Source organism: Leucoraja erinacea, chromosome 17, assembly GCF_028641065.1.
Source record: "Leucoraja erinacea ecotype New England chromosome 17, Leri_hhj_1, whole genome shotgun sequence".
NCBI lineage: Eukaryota > Metazoa > Chordata > Chondrichthyes > Rajiformes > Rajidae > Leucoraja > Leucoraja erinaceus.
Window position 1 is genome coordinate 15889727 of NC_073393.1, and position 23994 is coordinate 15913720.

A 23994-nucleotide genomic window follows, 5' to 3' on the forward strand; every position below is an offset into this window, starting at 1 on the left:
GCAATTTTACTTTCAACATTTCGCACATTTAGAAAAATCTGAAGCAAGTCAATGCCTTAACTATTTTGCCTCTTGAAAGTATGAAGCTTGGACAGAAAGTCCTCTCGATTTTTAGATTTCCGGCGACAGGAAGGGGGCGGGGTGAAGGGAGAAACCCAAACACTCACCCAAATACACCAGCCGTCTGATACCAGGTACCAGGCTATTTCCAGGGCGAATCCGTGGCCTTGAGCCCACTCCGGTCTGCCCGAGAGTCCCAAATCGGGCTCACCATGGTCAACGTAGATCCCTGCGCCGGGGTGGACGCGCTGCTCGCGGTCTGCTCCGGTATCCCCGTCGCTGTTGGCTTCGGCGGCCGGTAGATCGCCGCTTATGGCGTCAATAGGGGTGGGAGTGCCGAGGTTGGGATGGTAACGAGGGACAGAGATCGGAGCTTGGCCCGGGGGCAGGCTGAGGTGAGAGTAGGCGCTGAAGAGGCTGGCGGCGAGCAGTACCGCGCTGAGGGCTGTGTACAACCTCAGACTGGGCCAAGGGAAGCGTTCGAGGAAAAGCAGCGGCATGATCGGGCGGAGGCTCGACTTGCGGGTGAGGGTGAGGGTGAGAGCGGCGCTGCCGTTAGCCAGTGACGAAGCGCGGGCGCGAACCGCTGTCTCCCCTGCTCCTCCCGAGTTTGTGGCGAGTAGCAGTGGGCGACGTCGCCAACAAGCGGGGCGGCTGGTGATCTGTTGAAAGCACCCGGAAATGAAATGTGTGAGACGTCAGCACAGTTCAGGGAACATCCTGAAAGGGGTGAGGTCACGTTGCCATGGTTATAATCTCCGGGGTCACTGCAGCAGTCGCGACATTATTCTCATCTGCGGTCAATGTAATTGTAATCATGTGATAATCTTGCTATAAATCGCCGTGGAAAATTGAAGAAATTATATCTTTCATGTCTAGTTTTCACACCTTACATTTAGGGGTGGGAGTTTATCTCTGTGTCTCCCTCTCCCCTGACTCAGTTTGAAGACAGATCTCAAGCTGAAATGTCACCCATTCCTTCCATCCAGAGATGCTGCGTGTCCCGCTGAGCTACTCCAGCATTTTGTTGTCTGGTACGTTAGGAACACTTGGCGCTGGAATAATTCGGCGGGTTAGATGACATCCCTAAAGTACATATTATGACGTTGTAGAAATAACGACAAGTAGTTTAACTTCATAAGTTTATAGGGTGATTTCACGAAAGGTCACTGGAACGTAGATCCGCACCAACGTGACCGAAAATCTCAACTGGAGTACATGTTGTACATCGGTGCATGTTAGTGATTGGGAAAACACGCACTTTCCCACCCGTTAAAAACATCGAAATGTCAATGTCCACAACAAGGCAGGATGGAAACTCAGGACTATGCCTTAGCTTATGGAAGGACCATTCAGAAGCATAATAACGGGGGAAGAAGCTGTTGCTGAGTCTGGTTGTGTGTGCTTTCAAGCTTCTATTTCTTCTGCCCTACGAGGACAGTGGGAAGCAGAAATGACCGGGGTAGGAATGGTCCTTGATTATGTTGGCTGCTTTCCCAAAGCAGCGTGATATGTAAATGGTGTCAATGTATGCGAGTCTGGTCTGTGTGGTGGACTGAGCTGCATCCACAACTCTCTGCAATATCATGCAATCTTGGGCAGGCATTATTAACTTACTTTTGATGAAATTCAGCGAGCAAACGCGATAATTCCCGATATTTTGGATCTTTAAATCTCCACGGCAAATGTCTGCTAAGCACTTCCGCTGTTTTTCCACCTTCAGTTCCCTCTTGTAATTACCTTACTTTCTATCTTTATTTTTGCCTGAAAATTTAGGTCGCTGTGCTTCACGGTCACCCCGACTAGCACAGAAAATATCAGCTCAAATATCGGCCGTTTTCCATGTTTTTAACGGGTGGGAAAGTGCGTGTTTTCCCATTCACTAACATGTACCGATGTATAACATGTACTCCAGTTGAAATTTTCGGTCACGTGGGTGCAGATCTACGCTCCAGTGACCTTTCGTGAAATCACCCTATTGACCACGAAGCAACCAAACTATTGACAAAGCCCCTGCATTCCGTTCAGTACTCCCTGTCTGAACTGCTCCTGGATGGCACGCATGCGTTAAATAACATACTTTGGCGGTATGACAAGAACGACAACTGAATTTTTTAAATAATTTTTATTCGGAAATTCACTCTTCAGTTTACAGGCTTTCTTGTCACGTCTGGCTACAATGGTGGTCAGTGCTGACCTGCCGCGCGAAAACAAAACCGCGCAAAATCAAGCAGCCCCTCCCGAGTCACGTGACCGCGGCTTCCAAACCTGTTCGATACCCGCAGGCGCCGCTACATGCCCCCTATAACATGCGCTGGCTTAAGGTGGCTCACAGAGACGAACTCCTTGCCACCCATGTCCAACGTAAACGTCGAGGCACCAGTCCTCAGCACCCTGTACGGACCCTCGTACACCCGCTGTAACGGCGAGCGGTGAGCATCCCTACAAAGGAAAACATAAGCACAATCCCGTAACATAGTAGGTACATGCACCGCAGCCGAACCATGCCGGGAAGTGGGAACCGGGACCAAAGCGTGCGCCCGCTCGCGAAGGTCAGCTAACACCGCCAAAGCCGGGATTTCCTGATCCCGGGAGACGGGCAGGAAATCCCCAGGTACTCGCAAAACCGAGCTGTAAACCAACTCGGCAGAGGAGCTGTTGAGGTCCTCCTTAGGAGTGGTTCTGATGCCTAGGAGGACCCAAGCAACTGGTCGACCCAATTGGGGCCAGTGAGCCAAGCTTTCAACGCTGACTTGAGCCTGTAGAAACGCTCAACCAAACCGTTGGACTCTGGGTGATACGCGGTGGTCTGGTGCAGCTTCGCGCCATACAGCTGCACCATACCACTCCACAGGGATGACGTGGCCCCATGATCAGTAGTGATATCAGAGGGAACCGCTAGAATACTCTCTAGAATTTAGGAGATTGAGAGGGGATCTTATAGAAACTTACAAAATTCTTAAGGGGTTGGACAGGCTAGATGCAGGAAGATTGTTCCCGATGTTAGGGATGTCCAGGACAAGGGGTCACAGCTTAAGGATAAGGGGGAAATCCTTTAAAACCGAGATGAGAAGAACTTTTTTCACACAGAGAGTGGTGAATCTCTGGAACTCTCTGCCACAGAGGGTAGTTGAGGCCAGTTCATTGGCTATATTTAAGAGGGAGTTAGATGTGGCCCTTGGGGCTAAGGGGATCAGGGGGTATGGAGAGAAGGCAGGTACGGGATACTGAATTGGATGATCAGCCATGATCATATTGAATGGCGGTGCAGGCTCGAAGGGCCGAATGGCCTACTCCTGCACCTAATTTCTATGTTTCTATGTTTCTAACCCCGAAACGAGCAATCCAATTCGAGACGATGGCCCTCGCGCAAGCCTCAGCGGAGGTATCCGCTAACGGTATCGCCTCCGCCCACCTGGTAAACCTGTCCACGATAGTCAGTTGGTGAGTAGCCCTGCGCGAACACGGCAAGGGACCCACCAGGTCAACATGGATGTGCAGGAACCTGCTGTTCGGGACAGCGAAATCCTGCACATGTCTCTGCACCTTGGAATTCTGGCACGGGATGCAGGAACGGGCCCATGCTGCGACCTGCTTTCTCAACCCATGCCAGACGATCTTGGCCGCGACCAAGGCAGAGGTGGTGCAAATGGACGGGTGCATTAGGCTGTGGATAGTCGAAAATCATACGCCTCCAAGCAACCGGGACAATGGGACGGGCTTTGCCCGTGGAGATATCGCAAAGGACTCGCACGCCGGCGGCGCTGCAGGGCACCTTAGCCAGCTTGAGATCTGATTCAGCATTGCTGTAAACCTCCATGCCGGCATCTGTCTGTTGGGCAGCGGCCAGCTCCGCATAATCCACGCCTAAACTTAACGCTGAAACTGCGGGCGGTGCTGGGCGGGACAGCGCGTCAGCCACAACGTTCAGCTTCCCTGCCACATGCCGAATATCAGATGTGAATGCGGTAATGTAGGCGAGGTGCCGCTGCTGTCTGGCAGACCAGGGATCGGATACCTTGGTCTACACAACCGTGAGTGGCTTGTGGTCCGTGAATGCGATGAATGCAAGCCCCTCCAGGAAATAACGCAGATCGCTAGGTAGAGCGCAATATGTTTCCGGTCGAAAGCGCTATACTTAATTTCGGGGACTCACAGCTGCCTGCTGAAAAATGCCAGCAGCACCCAGCGACTACATGCTCATTGCTCGAGGACGGCGCATACCGCGACGTCGGAAGCGTCCACGGTGAGGGCCGTTTGGGCGTTCCAGCATAGTGGCGTTGGCCAATGCAGTCTTAGCCCCCTCGAATGCCGTCTCTGCCTCCTTGGACCAGACCTGGCATACCGGCCAGGCATTGGAACAACGGCCGCAAGATGGTGGCTGCTGACGGGACGAATTGGTGGTAGATATTAACCATCCCGATAAACTCCAGCAGGCCCTTGACAGATAGGGGCCTCGGGAAGCGATGGGTAGCATGATAATCAGGTTGAGAGGTATAACGGAATCATTTGGAAAGCAGTGAAGCTGGCTTTAAAGTCAAATGACATATCAGATCAGCAGTGGGAATGTGTTCTACCAGATGCATTGCACTCTGTAGATTGGTTATTGCATGTGAACCAATCATAGTAGAAATAACATCACTAACTCCACCTTACTGTATGATTCATACTAACACCCACTTCCTATACTGGTCAGTCTTGGAAGCAGTAACGATGAACTAACAACTAACAACCTGCTGTACCGCTACATTATGGGTACTGATTAAAGATGATCTTGAACACCAGATTGTAAAGTCTGCTTATTTACATGGTGTCAGAAGTGAGATCCAGTTCTTACCAGAATCTCAAGACCAGCTCGACTCTGTCCACGAGGACAAAACCAAACAATTCCTGAATCCAGCGAACGACACCCCTATGAATGGGACGAGATTACGATTCTCAGCATTGACTTAATTCCCAGGGAATGATTGTGCCGTCTAGCCGAACATACAGCCGCTGACGTCACTCTCCAGCGACTCTCATCCATAATTAAAAGGGGCTAGCCAGACAGGCAATCCTGCACACCACTGGAGGTGCAGCCGTTCTTCTTAGTCCGTGATGAACTGGTAATACAGGACGGTGTCGTAGTTAAGGGCCACAAAGTCGTGATCCCTTCATCCTTACGTGACGGATACTACAAAGAGTCACACAGCTGCCACCCAGGCACCGATGCCACGCTGGCCCACGCAAAGAATATGTTTTACTGGCCTGCAATGGCCAAGTACATACGGGACAGGACAGCCTCCTGCTCCATCTGCAACAGCCTGGTGCCACACCAACAGAGACAGCGCCTGCTACCTCCACCAGCACTGCCCTGGACAACGCTGGCACGATAAATATTATCTAGTCCTGGTCGAATCCTACTCTAACTGGTTCGAACTTGATTTACTGCCCGCTATCACATCAGAAATGGTAATTCAAAAGCTAGAGACACTGCTCCACATTTGGCGCACCTGTCCGCTTGCAAACCGACAACGGAAGACAATTTACCAGCTATGCGTTCAAATACTTTGCCAACCGATGGAATTTACACCATGTCATGAGCAGCCCCGAGTATCCACAATGTAACGGGCTCGCTGAACGAGCCGTCAGAAGCGCGAAACAGCTAATGGAACGTGCCCACCTAGCCAAGTCGGATGTGTACCTCGACCTTTTAAACCTCAGAAACATCGCTCGAGACGGGGTCCTAGGCTCACCAACCCAACGCCTGACGTCCAGAACAACGAGACCACCGATACCAATCGCTCAGCAGAAGCTGGTACTACAGGTGCTGAAGCCAGCCACGATCCAGAAGCGCATCCAGGAGAAACACAACATCCAGAAACGATCACGTGACAAGTCCAACAAACCACTTAAACCACTACTGCCGGGCCAAGTCGTCCGTTTGCAAACTACTATGGGACATTCCCGTCTAGGTTGCGTTGTTGGCCCGTCAAAAGTACCCCGATCCTACCCTGTTGACATCGATGGTGCCTTGTACCGTCGCCGCCGCCAACACTTGCTGGTTGTGAAGGAACCACGTCCCCACCAGCCGATCCTTTTGCTCCACCTCTACTGTTCCAGCCATCTGCTGCCGTGGCCACCACTAGTTCTAGCATGTCCCTCACTCCACCACGTCCGGTGGCTATGACTAACAACAACACTACCTCTCCCGCATGCTCTCCCTGTTGGTCACCACGAGTGTCCCCTGCACCTTTCTCACTTCCGGGTTCACCGCCTCCCTCTAATTTCTCTGGCGAAGAGGGAGAGGGGTTGGTCCGTGCGCGTTCGGGCCGTATTAGTAGAGTATGTTTGAATTCTAGCTGCATGTGTGTTTAACTATATTCGCTCCTTACGGGGAAGGATGTAGATTGGTTATTGCATGTGAACCAATCATAGTAGAAATAGCATCACTAACCCCACCTTACTGTATGATTCATACTAACACCCACTTCCTATACTGGTCAGTCTTGGAAGCGGTAACGATGAACTAACAACTAATAACCTACTGTACCGCTACATTATGGGTACTGATTAAAGATGATCTTGAACACCATATTGTACAGTCTGCTTATTTACACATTCCATCAGATCTCTACTGTCAACTGCTACCAATACTACTCAACACGAGCGGTTCTTTAACTTGAAACACCGTTCTTCGAGTGGTACTTCTCTGCCATCATGGTTGACCAGCACTGGGCCTGTTGCTTCGTCGATACGTCCGATCAAATAAGAATGAGCCTTTTGTTGATGAAGTTGAACTGACTGATGTCAACCCTTCTTATGCAACTATCAAGTATCAGGATGGACATCAGTCAACTGTCTCACTTCGTGACCTTACACGATGTGCGTCTTCTCCATCAGCTCCATCACTCCTTGATAATATAAATCGAGAACTTCCTTCAACACTCCCATCATCCCCTAGTAAATTACAAGCAGCGTAAAATTTTAATTAACCTCACAACATATATATCCATATATTTACATGTGTATATTTAAAAATATAATTGCCTTCATGGTTTATGTACATCCCAGATAGTACAATGAAATTCTTACTTTGCTTCAGCACAACAGAATATAGTAGGCATGAATACAGAACAGATCAGTGGGTCCATATACCATTATATAAATATATACACACATGAATAAACAGATAAGGTGCAAATAAACAGATAATGGTCTATTAATGTTCAGAGTTTTGTTTCATTTGAGTTTAATAGCCTGATGGCTGTGGGGAAGCAGCTATTCCTGAACCTGGACGTTGCAGTCTTCAGGCTCCTGTACCTTCTACCTGAAGGTAGCGTGTGGCCAGGATGGTGTGGTGCCAGCCTTTTTGAGGCAGCAATAGATCTCCTCGATGGTAGGGAGGTCAGAGCCGATGATGGACTGGGCAGTGTTTACTACTTTTTGTAGTCTTTAGCGCGCCTGGGCGCTCAAGGTGCCGAACCAAGCCTACTCTCTACTGTGCACCTGTAGAAGTTAGAGAGAGTCCTCCTTGACATACCAACTCTCCGTAATCTCAGGAAGTAGAGGCGATGATGTGCTTTCTTTATAATTGCATCAGTGTAATCAAAGTTGCTTCTGATCCATGAGAAGGAACTTTATCTATTTATCTCTAACTTGCCTCTCACACACACAAACACACATTCATATATATAAATATATATATTTACATCTATGTTAAATTTAATTTTGTGCACAGTGTGTGTTAAAACAATACAAGGGGAACTGCACAATACAATGCAAGGGAAACTGCACAAAGGAGGGGGCTGGGGAGGAAGGATGGGAGGGAAATAGGCAGAAACAGGGGGGAAACATTTACAATAAAATTAATTAAAATATGTGAAGTAATAAATGAGCTATATCACACTGTTCCCCTACAACACTGATTACACCAAAGATGATGGAGCGGATTACACTGCGAGAGGCACAACGGAAGTCACGTTTTGCATTGAAAGATGGCGGCCGTGACGCTCCGTTACGTACAACGCCTCAGTGCGTTGGATTACGTAGGAGTGGAGTATCTTGCACCGCTCTATCATCTTTGGTTCTTACCTCGGCAATTTTCCAAATAGATTTATGTACTTAACAGCTTGCTCAGAGCTGCGTGCAGTTCTGGAGCACGTCTTCAGCCACACCACTGGGATATTCTCGATCCCTAGATCCTATACCGAATACACCTCAGTCTGAAGAAGGGTTTCGGCCCGAAACGTTGCCTATTTCCTTCGCTCCATAGATGCTGCTGCACCCGCTGAGTTTCTCCAGCTTTTTTTGTGTAACACACGTTATCCAGTCTTGGCATCATATGCTGTGAAACAAATTCACTGAAAACTGCCCTTTCTGATGGTGGAGACCTCAATAATAGGAAATGGTGATCCACTTGACATTTCTGTCTGAAAAAGGTTGCATAGGCTCCCCCTCTATAAGAAGTCAAAAGCAAAATACTGCATATGCTGGGATTGTGAAATAAAATATAATTATATACCGGAAACGCTGAACAGTTCAGACAACTGCTGATATCTGAAGAAAAAGAAAGATAACTGCTTCTCTCTCACAGGCGCTGACCTTTCGAGTATTTCCAGATTTTAATTCTCACTTCAAAGAACTGTCTTTCTGCTTTATATTGTTTTTATTTGCAGCTGATGTAAAAGCTCCCTCTGCTGGTCTCGACAATTGCCCGCACTCCAGCAGCAGCAGCAGCAGCAGCCCCCACATGGCGGCGGCGGCGGCGGCGGCGGCGGCACGGACCGGCCAATCACGTGCACATCCCTTCTGGCGCCGTTCTCTCACCCGGAAGTGCTGTGCTCACCCGGAAGCGAATCTCTTCGGTTAAAGCGCCAAGACAGGTTCATTCGTAGATTCGAGTTCTTAGCGTTGTAGACTTTTGTCTGTTCCCGTGGCTTCGCCGTGTCCTAGAGTCTACTCCCGCAGACGGAGATCTGCTGCCATGTCTGTGGTTCCACCGAGCCGCTCGCAGGCTGGCTGGCCTCGAGGTGTCTCTCAGTATGGGAACAAATATCTGCAGGCCAAGCCCCTGACCCTGGAAAGGACCATTAACCTGTGAGTAACCGTAGTGGATGGTAATAGGTGGTCTGTATCTCGCTAAGAACCGCCAAGCTTCCAAACGCCCTTCTGTGTGACAGGACTCGTGTAGCAAGCAGTAACTGACTGTTCCTAACATTGAACAGTAATGTGTCGTCTGGGGTCCATTGTGTGGTGTGTAGTTTGGGTGATGTTCAAATTATTTATTCATCGTCGGCTGCACCACCCACTGTGTATTTCAAGTGCTGGTACCTGCAAATGTAGTCCCTGATCTGAAGAATTTGCCGACGGTTGTTTGAATGTAAAACTGTTATCTTTTGTAGTTTGGAGGGGGCTTAATATTACTTGCAGACTTGTCGATACGATGTGTTTATAAATCTCTAGTTTTTTTTAAACTTTAATGCTTTGTTCAATTCTACTGTGCTATTTAACATAATTATTAGCCTGGGTGCATGCCTTTTGGCTCACGATGTCTATGCTGAACACATCAAATTAAACCAAATCCTTCTGCCTTTGCACGATCCACAGTCCCTTCATTCCTTGCAAATTCCTTCATATATATTCCAATTTTGTCTTGGCAAAAAAAAAAAAACTTGGTTTACAATCTTTAAATTTCCCCTTTTACCTTAAAGCCATGCCCTCAAGTATTTGACATTTCCACCCTATGACATTTCCACCCTGGGGGAAAACAATTCTGACTGTCTATCCTATCCATACTTCTCAATTTTATAAACTTCTGAAATTGCTTTAGTATGGTTAGTAATCCAAGTCAGCTGGAGTAATGAACCAGGCATCAGTTCAAATTGAACTACATTGGGCACAAATGTTTTATCTTTATTAATTTAATTAATCTTGATAGATGACTGATGTTTTGACTAGTCTCCTATGTAAGTGGACTCCAGGATCCTTATAATACAGTTGACTCACTGATCCAGCAAGCCACTTCGTTCAAGAGCAATTAGAAATGGGCATTAAATACTAGCCTTTCCAGTATGCAATATCTGTGAATGTTCTTTATGCTTCTCTGTTCAGGATATAAAGGATGTTGTATGTAATTGAAAATATTAATACTCTAAATCTAGTTTTAGAAGCCTTTGTAAGTACTAAATTTTGTTTAATGTTGACATCCCTTTTATACAACACATGGGCTGTGTTATTCTCATTTATCTCTTAACTCATTATAGTGACAATTCCATGATAGTACCTGGTCCCTATTCCTTGTTTCATTGCCCATTTTTGATGGTATTCCACAACTGATATTGTTACCTTGCATTTAGTGCAATATCTAAAACCTTGATATCTTGCTATTAATTGTGAGTGAAACGTTATGGTTTTTTCCTTCCTCCCTAATTCTGCAAATACAAAGTATTTCATTGCTAAACTATTGAAGAAAAACATTCAGCTCTATTGCATGCACTTCTAGTCTTTTTGAAATACACCTGCTGCTTGGCTGTGTTAGGAGAATAGGGTATTTGAGAACAACAAGATAAGCTAATCTGCAGTTTTGACAAATATAATTGATTTCATTTGGGAGATGTAAGCAGCCTTTTGGGGGCTCAAGAGACTGCAGCTGCTGGAATCTGTAGCAAAATAAGGGAGCTGCTGGAACAATTCAACAGCAACTGTGGTGGGAATTGGATAGTTGATGTTTCGGGCCAAGCCGCTTCACCTAGACTTTAAATGAAGGATATCAATCCAAAATTCAACTGTCCACTCTTCTCTCCACTGATACTACCTGACCTACTGAATTCTTCCAGCAGCTCTTGATTTTTGTGATAAACATTTACTGTTTTGGGTAATGATGAAACAAAAAAAAGGGTTTAATCTTTTTTAATGAATTTTGATCAGTGGAAAGGCAAATAGAATTAATGTGGCTTTTCACCTAACACTGTTTCAATGTGAAAATTGAAAAGTAACAGCATTCTAGAAATGTGGCTTCTCACTAATTGACAGCAATCTCTCTATCGTCTAGCTTGATTTACCCTTATCCTAGAACCCTAAGTATGTTAGATCTATGTCTATCCCTGTCTTGGAAAAATGTTGTGCATAAATCTGTGGAATTTCTTTAGGTATCCATTGACCAACTACACATTTGGTACGAAGGAACCGTTATATGAAAAAGATTGCTCGGTTGCTGCTCGATTTCAACGCATGAGGGAGGAATTTGACAAGATCGGCATGAGGCGCACGGTGGAGGGCGTCCTGATTGTTCATGAACACAGGCTGCCTCATGTTTTATTGCTGCAATTGGGAACAACCTTCTTTAAATTGTGAGTCCATATGTCAATGAGATCAATAACATCTAAAAGGTTCGGAGTATGAATCAAGTCCTTGAGAAACATTTTAAGTACATTTGGTGGCTGATCAGTGGTGTGTACTGGAGTTGGTGTATCTTTTGGTGTCCATCAATCTTACTAATGTCATGCTTCAGATGGTGACTGTAGCCAAATGTTGTAAACGTTTTCCATATGATGGACGTGAGATGGTTAGACGCAAAAAGGCATTGATCATTTTCTATGAATATGTATGAATAGTGTGCAGCTAGTAGGTCTTAAATTCCTATGTTATAGGGGCTGAATTAGGCCATGTGGTCCATCACGTCTACTCCACTATTCAGTCATGGCTGATCTATCTTTCCTTCTCAACCCCATTCTCTTGCCTTCTCGCCTTAACCCCTGACACTTGTACTAATCAAGAATCTGTCAATCTCTGCCTTAAACATATTTATTGTCTTTGTCTCCACAGCCGTCTGTGGCAATGAATTCCAAAGATTCGCTACCCTCTGACAAAAGAAAATCCCTCATCTCTCTTTATTCTGAGGCTATTGCCTCTGGACCTGGACTCTCCCTCTAGTGGAAGCATCCTCTTCACTCTATCCAAGCCTTTCACTGTTTAGTAAGTTTTCAATTTAGTCCCCCCCCCCCCCCCCCCCCCCCCAATCCTTTTAAACTCCAGTGGTTAGAGGCCCAGTGCCATTAAATGCTCATCATATGTTAACCTAATCATTCCTGGGATCATTCTAATAAACCTCATCTGGACCCTTTCCAAAGCCAGCACATCCTTCAGATATGGACCCAAAACTGCTCACAATTCACCAAATACAGTCCGACTAGTGCATTTATAATGCCTCAGTATTACATCCCTGTTTTTATATTCTAGTCCTCTCTAAAATTATTGCTAGCGTTGCATTTGCCGTAATTACTACCGATTCAACTTGCAAATGAATGTTTTGGGGCATCCTGTACCAGCACTCCCCAATTGCTTTGCCCCTCCAATTTCTCAATTCTCTCGCCATAATAGAAAATAGTCATTTTATAAATAAGGGGTTCAGGATGACTTGCTTTCACATCTCTATTCACTGGGGACATGTCAAAAACATCAAACTGTTTTAGTTGAGGACATTGACTTGAAGTCATAGTTTAACCTATATTTTCATTTTAAACTGCATTTTTGGAGAATATTGGAAAATGAATTTTGTGGGCAGATCATATGTTTTCTAAGGTACTTTCAGTGTATTGAATTCAACAGTATTGGAGGAACTCAATCGGTCACGCAGCATCTGTGGAGGGAATGGAGCAGTCTGAAGAAGGGTCCCAACTCAAAACATCATCTATCAATTCCCTCCATAGATGCTGCCTAACCTTTTGAGTTCCTCCAACGCTCCAGGTTCTAGTAACTGCAATTTCTTGTCACGTTTGAATTCAATACACTTTGGTTCACAGGATAAACTTGGTCTGGGGATGTCTAGTGAGAAAATGTAGATAGGTATTCCCTGCAGTAGAAGATTTGCTATCTAGTGTTTAATTGAGAGGAATAGATTGATCTAAACTCACCAATCTATTTCAGAATACTTCAATGCTATGAAACAGATCTCATGTAATTTATTTCATCTTGGTGTGCTTCCTGTCCCAAAACCATTGACTTCCAATCCAGTGCTGTTAACAGATGTATCAGTGTATACCAATGTAACTGGTGCAATGGTTACAGAGCAGACTATTTCTGAACACTAGTCTTCTTAACAACAGAATACAAATATTGTGTGCTTAATATACATGGTATTGGCAGCAGTTGTTAGTTAATGATTGAGAGCCCTATCTATCTCCACACCCAAGAGCTAATGAGAATAATTTTAATAACTGACTGATGGACACAGCTAGATTTGGTGTTTGTGAACAAAGTGTTAATGATCTATGTAGTAAACTGGACATGAGGGGTGTGGCAAAAATGAATGTTCATGCCCTTTTCCCTAGGATAGAAGATTCTAAAACTAGTGGGCGTTGGCTTAAGATGAGGGAAAAGATTTTGGAAGGACCCCAGGCAATTGAGGTAGTCTGCATCTGAAATGAACTGCCAAAGGAAGCAATAGAGGCAGATAAAAATGCCTTGTAAAAGGCATTTCAAAAGATGTATGGATAGGAAACATATAGCGAGCTAAGGGCCAATTGCAGGCAAATCAGATTTGCCCAGTATGCCAGCTTGGGTAAGGTAGGCTGAAGGGTCTGTTTTTGTGATTCTGAGCTCTAACATGTTTAGATATGATCTAGAGTGCATTTTTTTTTTTGCATTGTAACAGTTTTTGCTATGTTAATATAGACCCGGTGGAGAGCTAAATCCTACAGAAGATGAAGTGGAGGGCTTGAAGCGACTTATGACTGAGGTATGTGGCGCATTCATATGGGAACACTTCAAGATTTGCTAAAAGATCAGCTGGTTTGATTCTGGTTTGGATGTCATTTTTTTACTAGCAGGCCTGATTTGAATCTTGCAAATTTTCTGAGGGTTGATGTAAGTATGGAAAGACTAGTGGAATCATAAAGATCATTTAGGTTTCCACAAACTGCAATCCTACTTCTCGTCTCTTCATCTAGTCTCAGCAATTTTGCTTTTCTTGCCTTTCAGGAAATTCCTTGTGATTTGTGCTTCATTTACCATTATGTTTCCACTGATTTCCCCACCTTTTAAATAAGCTGTCAAAGTATCAGCCAAATAAGGTGTAGGGGGGGTGGGGTGTGATAACAACCTGATTAAAGCCAGCACCTATCAGACAAGCCCCAAGGGTTTGATGGTCCTTACCCCCAAGACGGAGAAGTTCACATCTGTTTGATGTTGAAGACGAACTGATACAACTGTAAGTTCTCCTTTTAAAACAGATTTTAGGCCGTCAAGATGGTGTGCAGCAAGACTGGGTAATTGATGATTGCATCGGAAACTGGTGGAGGCCGAATTTTGAGCCCCCTCAGGTGAGTTGTGCTAAATTTTATGAACTCTTCTCGGATGTTTTGCGAATAATAAAATGGATGTGATAACTATAAGTTCTTGAGACATGGTTGATGCTTTATAGAAAGATTAGATCTAGTTCAATGCTAAACACAATGTAAAGAACAGTGCTTCCGAAGGTTTGCGACTGTCTTGCTGTTCCCGAGTGCTATTTATTATTAAAACTTAAAGAAAATGGCTTCACTTAGAGTTGTATAACACAAATATGTAACATGCTGACCAAGCTACCACATCTGCACTAGTCCCACCTGCCCAAATCACTCAGCCATTCCTGTCCATGTACCTGTCCAAATGTCTTTTAAATGCTATTCTAGTACATGATTTGAGAATTAAGGGACAGAAGTTTAGAGGGGGATCTTCTTTACTCGGAGAGCGGTAGCTGTGGAATGAGCTTCCAGTGGAAGTGGTGGAGGCAGGTTCGATTTTATCATTTAAAAATAAATTGGATAGGTATATGGACTGGAAAGGAATGGAGGGTTATGGTCTGAGTGCAGGTAGATGGGACATGGGGAGAATAAATGTTTGGCACGGACTAGAAGGGCCGAGATGGCCTGTTTCCGTGCTGTAATTGTTATATGGTTATATGTTGTATGCTTATATCTGCTGAAACTATCTCTTCTGCAGCTCATGCATATATCCACCACCCTCTGGAAAAAGTTGACTCAGATTGCAATTAAATCTTTCCCCTCTCACCTAAACAAATGTCCTCTGGTTCTGGATTCCCCTATTCTTGGTAAATGACCCTGTGCATGTACGTATGATCTCATACAGCTTGATAACCTCATCCTCTTGGGCTCCTAGAAATAAAGTACCAGTCTGCCCAACCTCTCCCCATAGCTCGGGCCTCAAGTTCTAGCAACACCCTCGTAAATCTTCTTTGCACTCTTTCCAGCTTGACAACATCTTTCCATTAGTGGGGTGACCATAACTAAACCAAATACTCCAAATGTAGCCTTACTGATGTCTTGTAAAACTGTAACATAATATCCTAACTTGTATACTCTGTACCCTGTCTGATAAAGGCCACTATGTCAAAAGGGTTCTTGACCACGTTATCTATTTGTGACGCTACTTTCAAGAATTATATACCTGAACTCCTAGATCTTTACACTTTGCTGCACTCCCCAGGACCCAGCTATTCACAGTGAAGGTCCTGCCCTGGTTTGAGGTCCCAAAATGAAACTCCTCTCATTTACCTGCAATGAACTCCATTAACCATTCCTTAGCTCACTTGACCAACTGATCAATACCGTCGTGTAATCTTTGATGGTCATCTTTGCTATCTACAATACCACCCCTTTAGTGTCATCTGCAAACTTACTAATTCTGCCTTGTACATTCTCATCCAAATCGTTGATCCAAACTGCAAATTATGATGGGCCCAGCAGTGAGCCCTGAGACACCCCACTAGTCACAGGCCACTAGTTTGAAACGCAGCCTTTTGCCATCCCCCTATGCTTCTTTCCATTGAACCACCTTTCTATCCAGTCAGCTAGCTCTCCTTGGATTCCATGCAATCTAACTTTCCAGAGCAGCCTTCCAGCAGTCTGTAACAAATGCCTTGCTGATATCCATATAGACAATGTCTACAGCTCTGCACTCGTCAACCTTTTTGGTTATATCTCCAAAAAACGTAATCTGGTTGGTAAGATACAATCGTCCATGTACAAAACCATGCTGACTATCCCTAATCAGACCCTATCAAAATGTCCATATTTATCTTGCCCCTCGGAATACTCTCCAGTAACTTGCCTGCTGCATATGTTAGGCTCATTGGTCTGTAATTCCCAAACCTTTCCTTGCAGCCTTCCTTAAATGGAGGCACAACATTAGCCAACATTTCCATCCAGTCTTATTTAATGAAGATTTGCATATTTCAGCCAGGACGCCTGCAATTACTTCTCTTATGTCCCACAGTATCCACGGACATATCTGATCATGCCTGAAATGTTTGTCTATCTTCATGCGCCTTGGGATGTCAGCACCTCATCAACTGTAATACTGACTGTCACCAAAACCCTTCCATTGACAACCCCAAGTTCCTCATTCATCTTTCTCCATGGTAAAAACAGGAGAAATACTCATTGAAGACCTTGCTCATCACCTGGGGCTCCACACAGATGACAGCTTTGGGTTCTGAGGGGTCATGTTCTCCCTCTAGTTGCCCTTTTCCCCTTAACACACTTAAAATCTCTTTGGACTTTCCTTAACATTATCTGCTGAAGTTATCTCCAAAGCTCTTTTTACCCCCCTGATTTCCTCCTTAAGTATGTTGCTCAGTTCCTGAAACTTCTCCAGGGATACACTTGATCACACCTCGCAAAACCTCCTTTTTCCTGTCCAGAGCCTCAATTTCTCTCGTCATCCAAGCTTCCTCGCGTCCATCTGTCCTGGCTTCACCCTGGCAGGAACACTCAAGCCCTGAACTCTAGTCATCACATTTTTAAAAGCATCCCACTTTCCAGATAATCCTTTGCCTGCAAACAACCTACTCCAATCACCTTGAGTTTCTTTCTAATGCCTTCAAAATTTTCCTTGCCCACATTCAGAATTTTAATCTGTAGGCCTTCCTTGTCTTTATCTGGTTTAAAAGATCTCCTTTGGCTGAAATGTGATTTTTTTTGGAATGGAAATAGTCTTGCAGGAATAATTGTACTATTTAATCTTATTCTTTGTTATATGTTATGTCCCTGGTATGGAGTCAAAGTATTTCCAGAGACTAATTATGGCATTCCTGTCAACTCGCAACAAAACTGCTTTGGGAACCATTCATTATATTGGAAAAATAAGCTATTATTCTGAGCTACTATAGTCTTGACTAGTATATCAGTGACTTGCTTGGATATCTTGATTTGCTGTTTGGTTTTCATCCACTGATGGTGATTAGTTCCAATATCTTTTTTAACAGCTGGTGAATAATACATCTAAGTGCCCTGAAACATCATATTTTATATTAAGATAAATGTTATTTTCCCTCCTCCAGTATCCCTACATTCCAGCTCACATCACCAAACCCAAAGAGCACAAAAAGTTATTCTTAGTGCAACTTCAAGAAAAAGGTATGATGTACAGTTGTGTAAATATGATGGCATTTAAAATGCGACCAGACAAAAACATTCAGCTACAAAGGTGGTCTCACTAGATACCATTTGATTTGTTGCATTGTCTCAAGTGCTTTGGTAAATGAGTGAAAAGGAAAGCGGCGCAAACAGTTCATATACTGCAAGATCCAATGAACATCAGTTGCATATATGATTGATATGTTAGACTGTTGCTTGGATTATGTTGTTTGACTGTAACATTGGAATTTTGGCATCTGCATAGCAAATGTATAGGAGTTTGGTTAGTCAGTGGCTTGTATGAAGGGCAACTCTGATGCAATGCTATTTCAATTACTTATAGACTTGAATTTCACCTCTATCTTTGATTTAGATGTTGACAAAAAGTGATGGCTGATGTTTGTGATGCAAAAAAAGTGTAATAAGTTGGCTGATATTATGGATGCTTCACCACACCCCAACAATCTCTATACCTATAAAAGTCATCTTGTATTTGTGTGTATGTGTCTTTTCTACCTTCGTTAAAACGCCACTCGCTAGCCACACGCCACAGAAATGTTCACAGATTATTAATCACATTAACCCCATCGACAAAATTAACTGCTTCACTTCAATTAATTTATCTTGGCATTGTGTGTGCCGCAACGTTATAGGCCCATTGGCCTCTTCCTGTGCTGCACTGTCTTGTATTTTGGATTGTGTTGGTTGGGGTCCAGGTGTTGTGTTGGTTATATTATGCTAAATAGTTGTTAGCCCCTGCTGTATATGATTATCGGGTGGCTTTGATCTCTAATGGTCTTTGCTTTACAACAGCCCTTTTTGCAGTTCCGAAGAATTACAAGCTGGTTGCTGCTCCGTTATTTGAACTTTATGACAATGCTCCTGGTTATGGGCCCATTATCTCCAGCCTTCCTCAGCTTTTGAGCAGGTAATGAAAAAATGCACTAACAGCTTAAGCAATTTTCTTTTGAAATGGTCAAGTCATGCTTCTGGGAATATGACTCCTTGGATTTATTACTTTCTGTCATGTTTGCCTCACTAGTTTACATATTAAAAATTAAATGCAGTCACTAATATTTTAAAGATATCTTCCTAACCATCTGACAATTGTTTTGCATGGTCCACTTTCTATTTCTATATTGGGCACTTCCATTATCAATAAACTAATTTTCAGTACAAACTGAAAACCAACGTCTGATGTTTGTTTTTTTTTTAAATTTCCTTTCCCCATGGATCATCTACATTTGCACTAGGCTCGAGTTCTGATTAATGTGGGTTTCTAAACCCTTCAGCTCTTTTTTTTTCCTTGTAACAAGCTGACAAAGTGCTGTAAGACAGAATTCTTGAAGCACAATAATTCGAATATCACTGTACTTTAATTGATACACATGACGATAAAAGGCTTTTGAAACCTTTGAATTGTTCTAAATATTACCTGCATAAACTGGCTGATCGTGAGACTCTGAAATCGCTGATTTGGTCTGCTTCAAGTTATGTGGCCTGATTCATCCAATGCTTTTTCTATATGAAGCGATTTGGCTCATCTGTTGTTTTTTTTCCTCTGCAGTGTATGCACTTGTTTTTAAATGTACCTGAAGTTTCTTCTTTAACTTTTAGGTTTAATTTTATTTATAACTGAAGTGTATGGATGCATTGCTCAAGATCCTGATGGATGTACAACTACAATTTCTTGTGAACATCTCCAAGCCAGTAGTCTGGCTTCTCAGCCAGAGAGTAAATCGGTTCTACAAACCAAATCCAACAGCATGCAGCACCTGACCTGCTCAGCTGATGCTCCTGTGAGATTTTGTTCAACTGTACACCAACTATGAAGCCGAGGAGTTTTAACTGGTGCTTTTTTTTTAAGAAATGTTTTCTGCTTATGTAATTGTTTGAGTTTTCTACTTTATTAAATGGACAAATACCTTTATTTTTGAGGGTTTTAATTAGCTGTAGTTTGTGTATTTTGTATTTCACCATTTATTTGGACCTATTGTAATTGGATATGAGAGAAACCTAGTCGATGTATATTGATTAAAGACAAAACTGACCTGATTTATTCTGCTTTGGTTTATATAGTAGAAGTGATTTTGAAGCAAATCTTCTGATTAATTCTTTCCTCCAATTTCACGGTGAACTTTTCAGGGCTGTTTTGTAACCTGGGATGTTAACTGCATGTTTTGCAGTTAAGTGATATGCTTTGGACCATTGAGGTATATAAACAAGTGATTCTATGCAGCTGTTATAAGGAGTGTGTCGAGGCATTAAATACTTGAATATATTCGAACGTGAATTGTTATATCAGCAGCAAAGTGGTGATCTTGGGTATATGTGGATCTTCAAAAATTCTGTCATTATGTATTCTAATTACAGATTGGTTAGGGATACTTCAAATCACAAATCGGTGCAAAGCTGAAATGTGCAATGGTTGTAATTTGATCGAGCGAACATGAAAATCCATTCTTGATGTGGGTCTTGCTTGCTTTTATGTTTAATGACCTAGACCTTAGTGTGTCTTTCCAGTTAGTTGGTGTTTGGTTCAAATTTGGGGCCAAAAACTAATTTGGAAGTTCTCACGTGGAGAATCATAGTTTATGCTGCACAATTCTAAACTTCAGTTTGGAGGATTTTAATTCCTTTCTTGGTGTATTTCAAATTATTTGATTTCCATTTTAACAATTCCAGAAGTTGGTCATCAAAAAGAGTTGGCATTCTCAAAACTAATACCCTGACTTCAGTAACAGATGTCCTTGAATGTTTCAGATAGATGAAATGTTCAAAATAACTTTTCTTCCATTGTTACAATATCATTAACACTTTAGAGGTCCTGAGCATTTTTCTTTTATGTTGTCTGATTGTTTTTCATTCTGCCAAATGTATTACAGCCTCAGCTTTGTAAGATGCTGAACTAAATGAAGAAATACGTTTGCAGAATTATTAGATTTGCTTGTTTAAACTACATTCAATGCTAACTGTTTTGCCGAAATTGAACAAAAGCATGTTGGGGTGAATTTATTGCAGAGGTGGGGTGTTGTGCCTTGGTAAGGGAGAGATGAACAACTGCTGCTTGTATATCCATAATGGGTGACTTTGGGCTCCCAATGTACTGTAGGTTAAGAGTCGGGCAGTGGATTTCCTTTTCTCCCCATCTATTGCCCTCGGCAGCCTATCACTATACCAATCCCATAATATATAATAGTACTTTAATCACCAGTTAATGGTGGTAGATTATCCTGACTTGTACTTCTAATGCTCTGCAATGTGAACATGTTATGCCAATGTAGGTTTCCTTCACTTTCCTTCCTCTTTACCGTAAATTGACCATGGGTTAGCTGAGTAGGAGACGTTGATGGGCATGAGCGAAAAAAGATGTAGAAAAATGTGGAATAGGACTGCCTAGATATGATATGTGTATGGCCTGCATTTAAGCCAATGTTAAATGCACCAATCTGTTCTTACTCCCAGAAATAATTCTTTAAAATGCTGTTCTCTAAATTCAGCCATTCAATGAGATTATAGATCTTCTCAACTCGATCTAAGTATCCAAGTCTTTTCGTCCAAATATTTGAACAGGTGCAAAAGTCACTTCTCGCAAGGATTTGGAGTGCACCTTGTGGTTCCGCACTTCCCTAATCACTTTAGGGAACAATGCATTTCTCTCCTGGTTTGTTGGTTGGCAATTTTTTCTGTTTTGTATCAATACAGATGGCAGTCACAACAACTGATAATCTTCAAGCCGTGGATGAATTTGAAAAGACAGTTTTAATTAAGTGAAAATAAAATTATTTTTATAAAATTGAAGTAACGGGCATTTTCTTATAGAACGTAAGCTCACTTTGTGAAATTTTGATAACATTGCACCAAATGTACTGTACAGCAGCATAAATGAGGGAGGATAGGTTTTTATGTTTGCACCTGTATGACACTGGCATTACTGTTCTTGCTTTCGTCTTGGAAAGCACTGGTTATTAACACGTCGGCTTCTGATTCTGTCAAGGTATTTCCTCTGTTGCAAATGATAGCGATCCTCTTCCCTGATCTGCGATGTGGTTCCTTTCAATTGGACAGGCAATAAATGGCAAGTGATAAGGTCTTGCATCTTCACTCATTCACAGTACCGTTACCCCTTTGAAATATTTATATCTGCGTAGACTGGGTGTTCGTTCTTGGGTTTAGGTGCTGATTTAATTGATTTGGAAAACTGCAGAGCAGCGTAAGTAGGCTTGTCAGCTTCGCTTCCTTTAGTCTGTGAAAGTCATTAAATATCGGATGTTAGTAAATACATGAATAGATTTTGTTTTCAAATATCGATCATTGATTAGTATAAGATATATACTTTAAGTATTTTTTCTTACTCCAATTTTTAATTGTATTTATAAAGCAATATTTATTTTTGCACTTAATGTTCATACTAGGTTATTGCTAGTGTAATCTCCTAGGAAGTGTAGGTAAAGATTTAAAGTACTACTTTTTCAGCATGCTAATACATTAGTTCGGCGTTCAACTAGCGTTCAGTGTTCCTTCCCAGAAAGCAAGTCGTGTTTATACATGGCCTGTTACAACCAGGCTTGCAGGGCCGGGTTCCTGGTTATGGACACGACTCGCCTCTGGCACAACCAGGCGATGCAAAAGTCAGTGACCCAGTAGCAGACTAGCCCATGTGGAAGGAGCCATCTTAATCTACGATGGCTGTCTGTGTGCTGCTATCGGGTGGGATGGGGCGAACAGGGAGGCGAGTGTCATACAGTGTGCTGTTATGCAAGATACAGTGAGACATCCAGTGAGTGCAGGTCATTGCTACAGAAAAACAGCTGGGCGCCCTACAAATCCTCCCTCACCTCCTGCTAATTGTGATGGAAGTCGCTTTGTGGCCCAAATATGTATGTATCATACCTTATCGAGCCGTGAACCTGTCCAAGTGTCTTGTATATTGTAATTGTACTTGCCTCGCACTTCCTCTGGCTGCTCGCGAATCACCCTATTGGTGAAAAAGTTGCTCCAAAGACCCCTTTAATATCCCCCTCCCACCTTAAGCCCATTCTCCCTATCCTGGTGAATAGCTGTATTTTCACCCCAGAACTGTACACAGTACTCAATGTGACCGTACCAACATCTTAGCCAGCAATAACATGTCCCAACTCCTGTACTCAACCTGACTCATGAAGACATGCATGCCAAATATTTTCTTCAGCACCCTGTCTACCTGCATCACCATATTCATGGAACTATGTACTTCTAGGTCTTTCTGTTCTACAGCACTCCCCAGGGCCTACCATTTATTGTATTAGCCCTGTCCAAGTTTGGCTTGCCAATGTAAAACTTCTGCATTAAACTCCATGTGCCATTCCTCGGCCCATTGTCCCAGTTCATCAAGATTCTTTTGTGATCTTAGATGTGCTGATGAGACGGGGCCCCTCTCAACCAATGAAGCAGCCCCCATTTTCAGCTGTTGAGCCCATTCATTGCAAGATGCATTCATGATCCCCGCATCTCAGTGTTGAGTGGCTGCGCCTGGACAAAGTACAGCTTCTACAGTACTCATTGTCCTGTGACAATGCAGTCGCAAGTTCATGGGTACAGAAGCACCAGATTCTCTGATGTAGCGGTAGAGTATAGGCCAACCAGATGAATATCCTTTTTTATATAAAGAAATGTAATTGGTCTGAGTTTTTGGATTCCAAGACTAAGAATGGTTGATAAATTCGAGTAGTGCTCAAACATCAGGGTACAAGATTATGCAAAGTCCCCTGTTGAGATATTTGTGTCTGATCACTGATTGAGGGTTTGACTAATATTTACCCTATTCACACAGTGGTGCAGCAATAGAGGTGCTGCCCAAAGATTGGTGCTGCCTTAGTGCCAGAGATCCGGGTTGGATCCTGACCTTGGACCCTGGGTGCTTGCCTGTCTGGAGTCTGTACGTTCTCCACGTGACGTGTGGGTTTTCTCCTAGAACTTCGGTATCATCCCACACTCACGACGTATTAGTTTGTAGGTTAATCGGCTTGGTAAAATGTAAATTGTCCCTAGTGTGTGCAGAATAATGTTAATGTACGGGAATCGCTGGTCTGTGTGACTCAGTTGGCCAAAGGGCTTGTTTCAGCACTGCATCTGTAAACTAAACTAAAACCAATTTGCAGCCTTGGTCATATTGCAGATCGGGGCGAGGACAATTTGGTTGCACCTTGGCAGAAATCAGCCCACACAGCTAAGAGTATTTGTTAGATTGAAACTGGCATCAAAAGTGGGTGCGATGTCCGTGCACCATGGACTTTTACCATGGAAAGAGTCAGTTGATGAATAATCTAAGCTGCATGTGGACTCATTCCCTGACTGATGAAGGCCAACATACCAAAAGTCATCTGACCACTCTCTCTGTGACACCACTTTCAAGGAATTCTCCCAATTTTGCTAGCCCTTCCTGTCTCCTCCCCTTCCTTAACCCTCAAGTTATCCTCCCCCCCCCCCCCCCCCCCCCCCCCCCCTGCCCTTGGGCTCCTCCTCCTCCCGCTTTCCTTCCTTCTCCACCCCGCATCAG

At 43.5% G+C, this 23994-nt stretch overlaps 2 protein-coding genes across 3 annotated transcripts in view; one reads left to right on the top strand and one right to left on the bottom strand.

The window, feature by feature from the left end:
- Positions 1-757, bottom strand: part of amfra (autocrine motility factor receptor a) — a 46054-nt gene extending 45297 nt beyond the window's left edge. The window contains exon 1 of one of the 2 annotated variants that reach the window (XM_055648668.1): positions 168-757. In XM_055648668.1, the coding sequence (XP_055504643.1) occupies positions 168-560 (393 nt within the window). In that variant the 5' untranslated portion in view covers positions 561-757. The remainder of the gene's footprint in view (positions 1-167) is intronic. The other variant, XM_055648667.1, reaches the window with a different exon arrangement.
- An 8130-nt stretch (positions 758-8887) lies between these two features.
- LOC129705203 (cleavage and polyadenylation specificity factor subunit 5) lies at positions 8888-19511 on the top strand. The gene is made up of 7 exons (XM_055648669.1): positions 8888-9138; positions 11190-11390; positions 13714-13777; positions 14271-14360; positions 17381-17456; positions 18270-18384; positions 19074-19511. The coding sequence occupies exons 1-7, from the start codon at positions 9026-9028 to the stop codon at positions 19093-19095; spliced, it is 681 nt and encodes a 226-aa protein (XP_055504644.1). The 5' UTR covers positions 8888-9025; the 3' UTR covers positions 19096-19511.
- The last annotated feature ends 4483 nt before the right edge of the window (positions 19512-23994 follow it).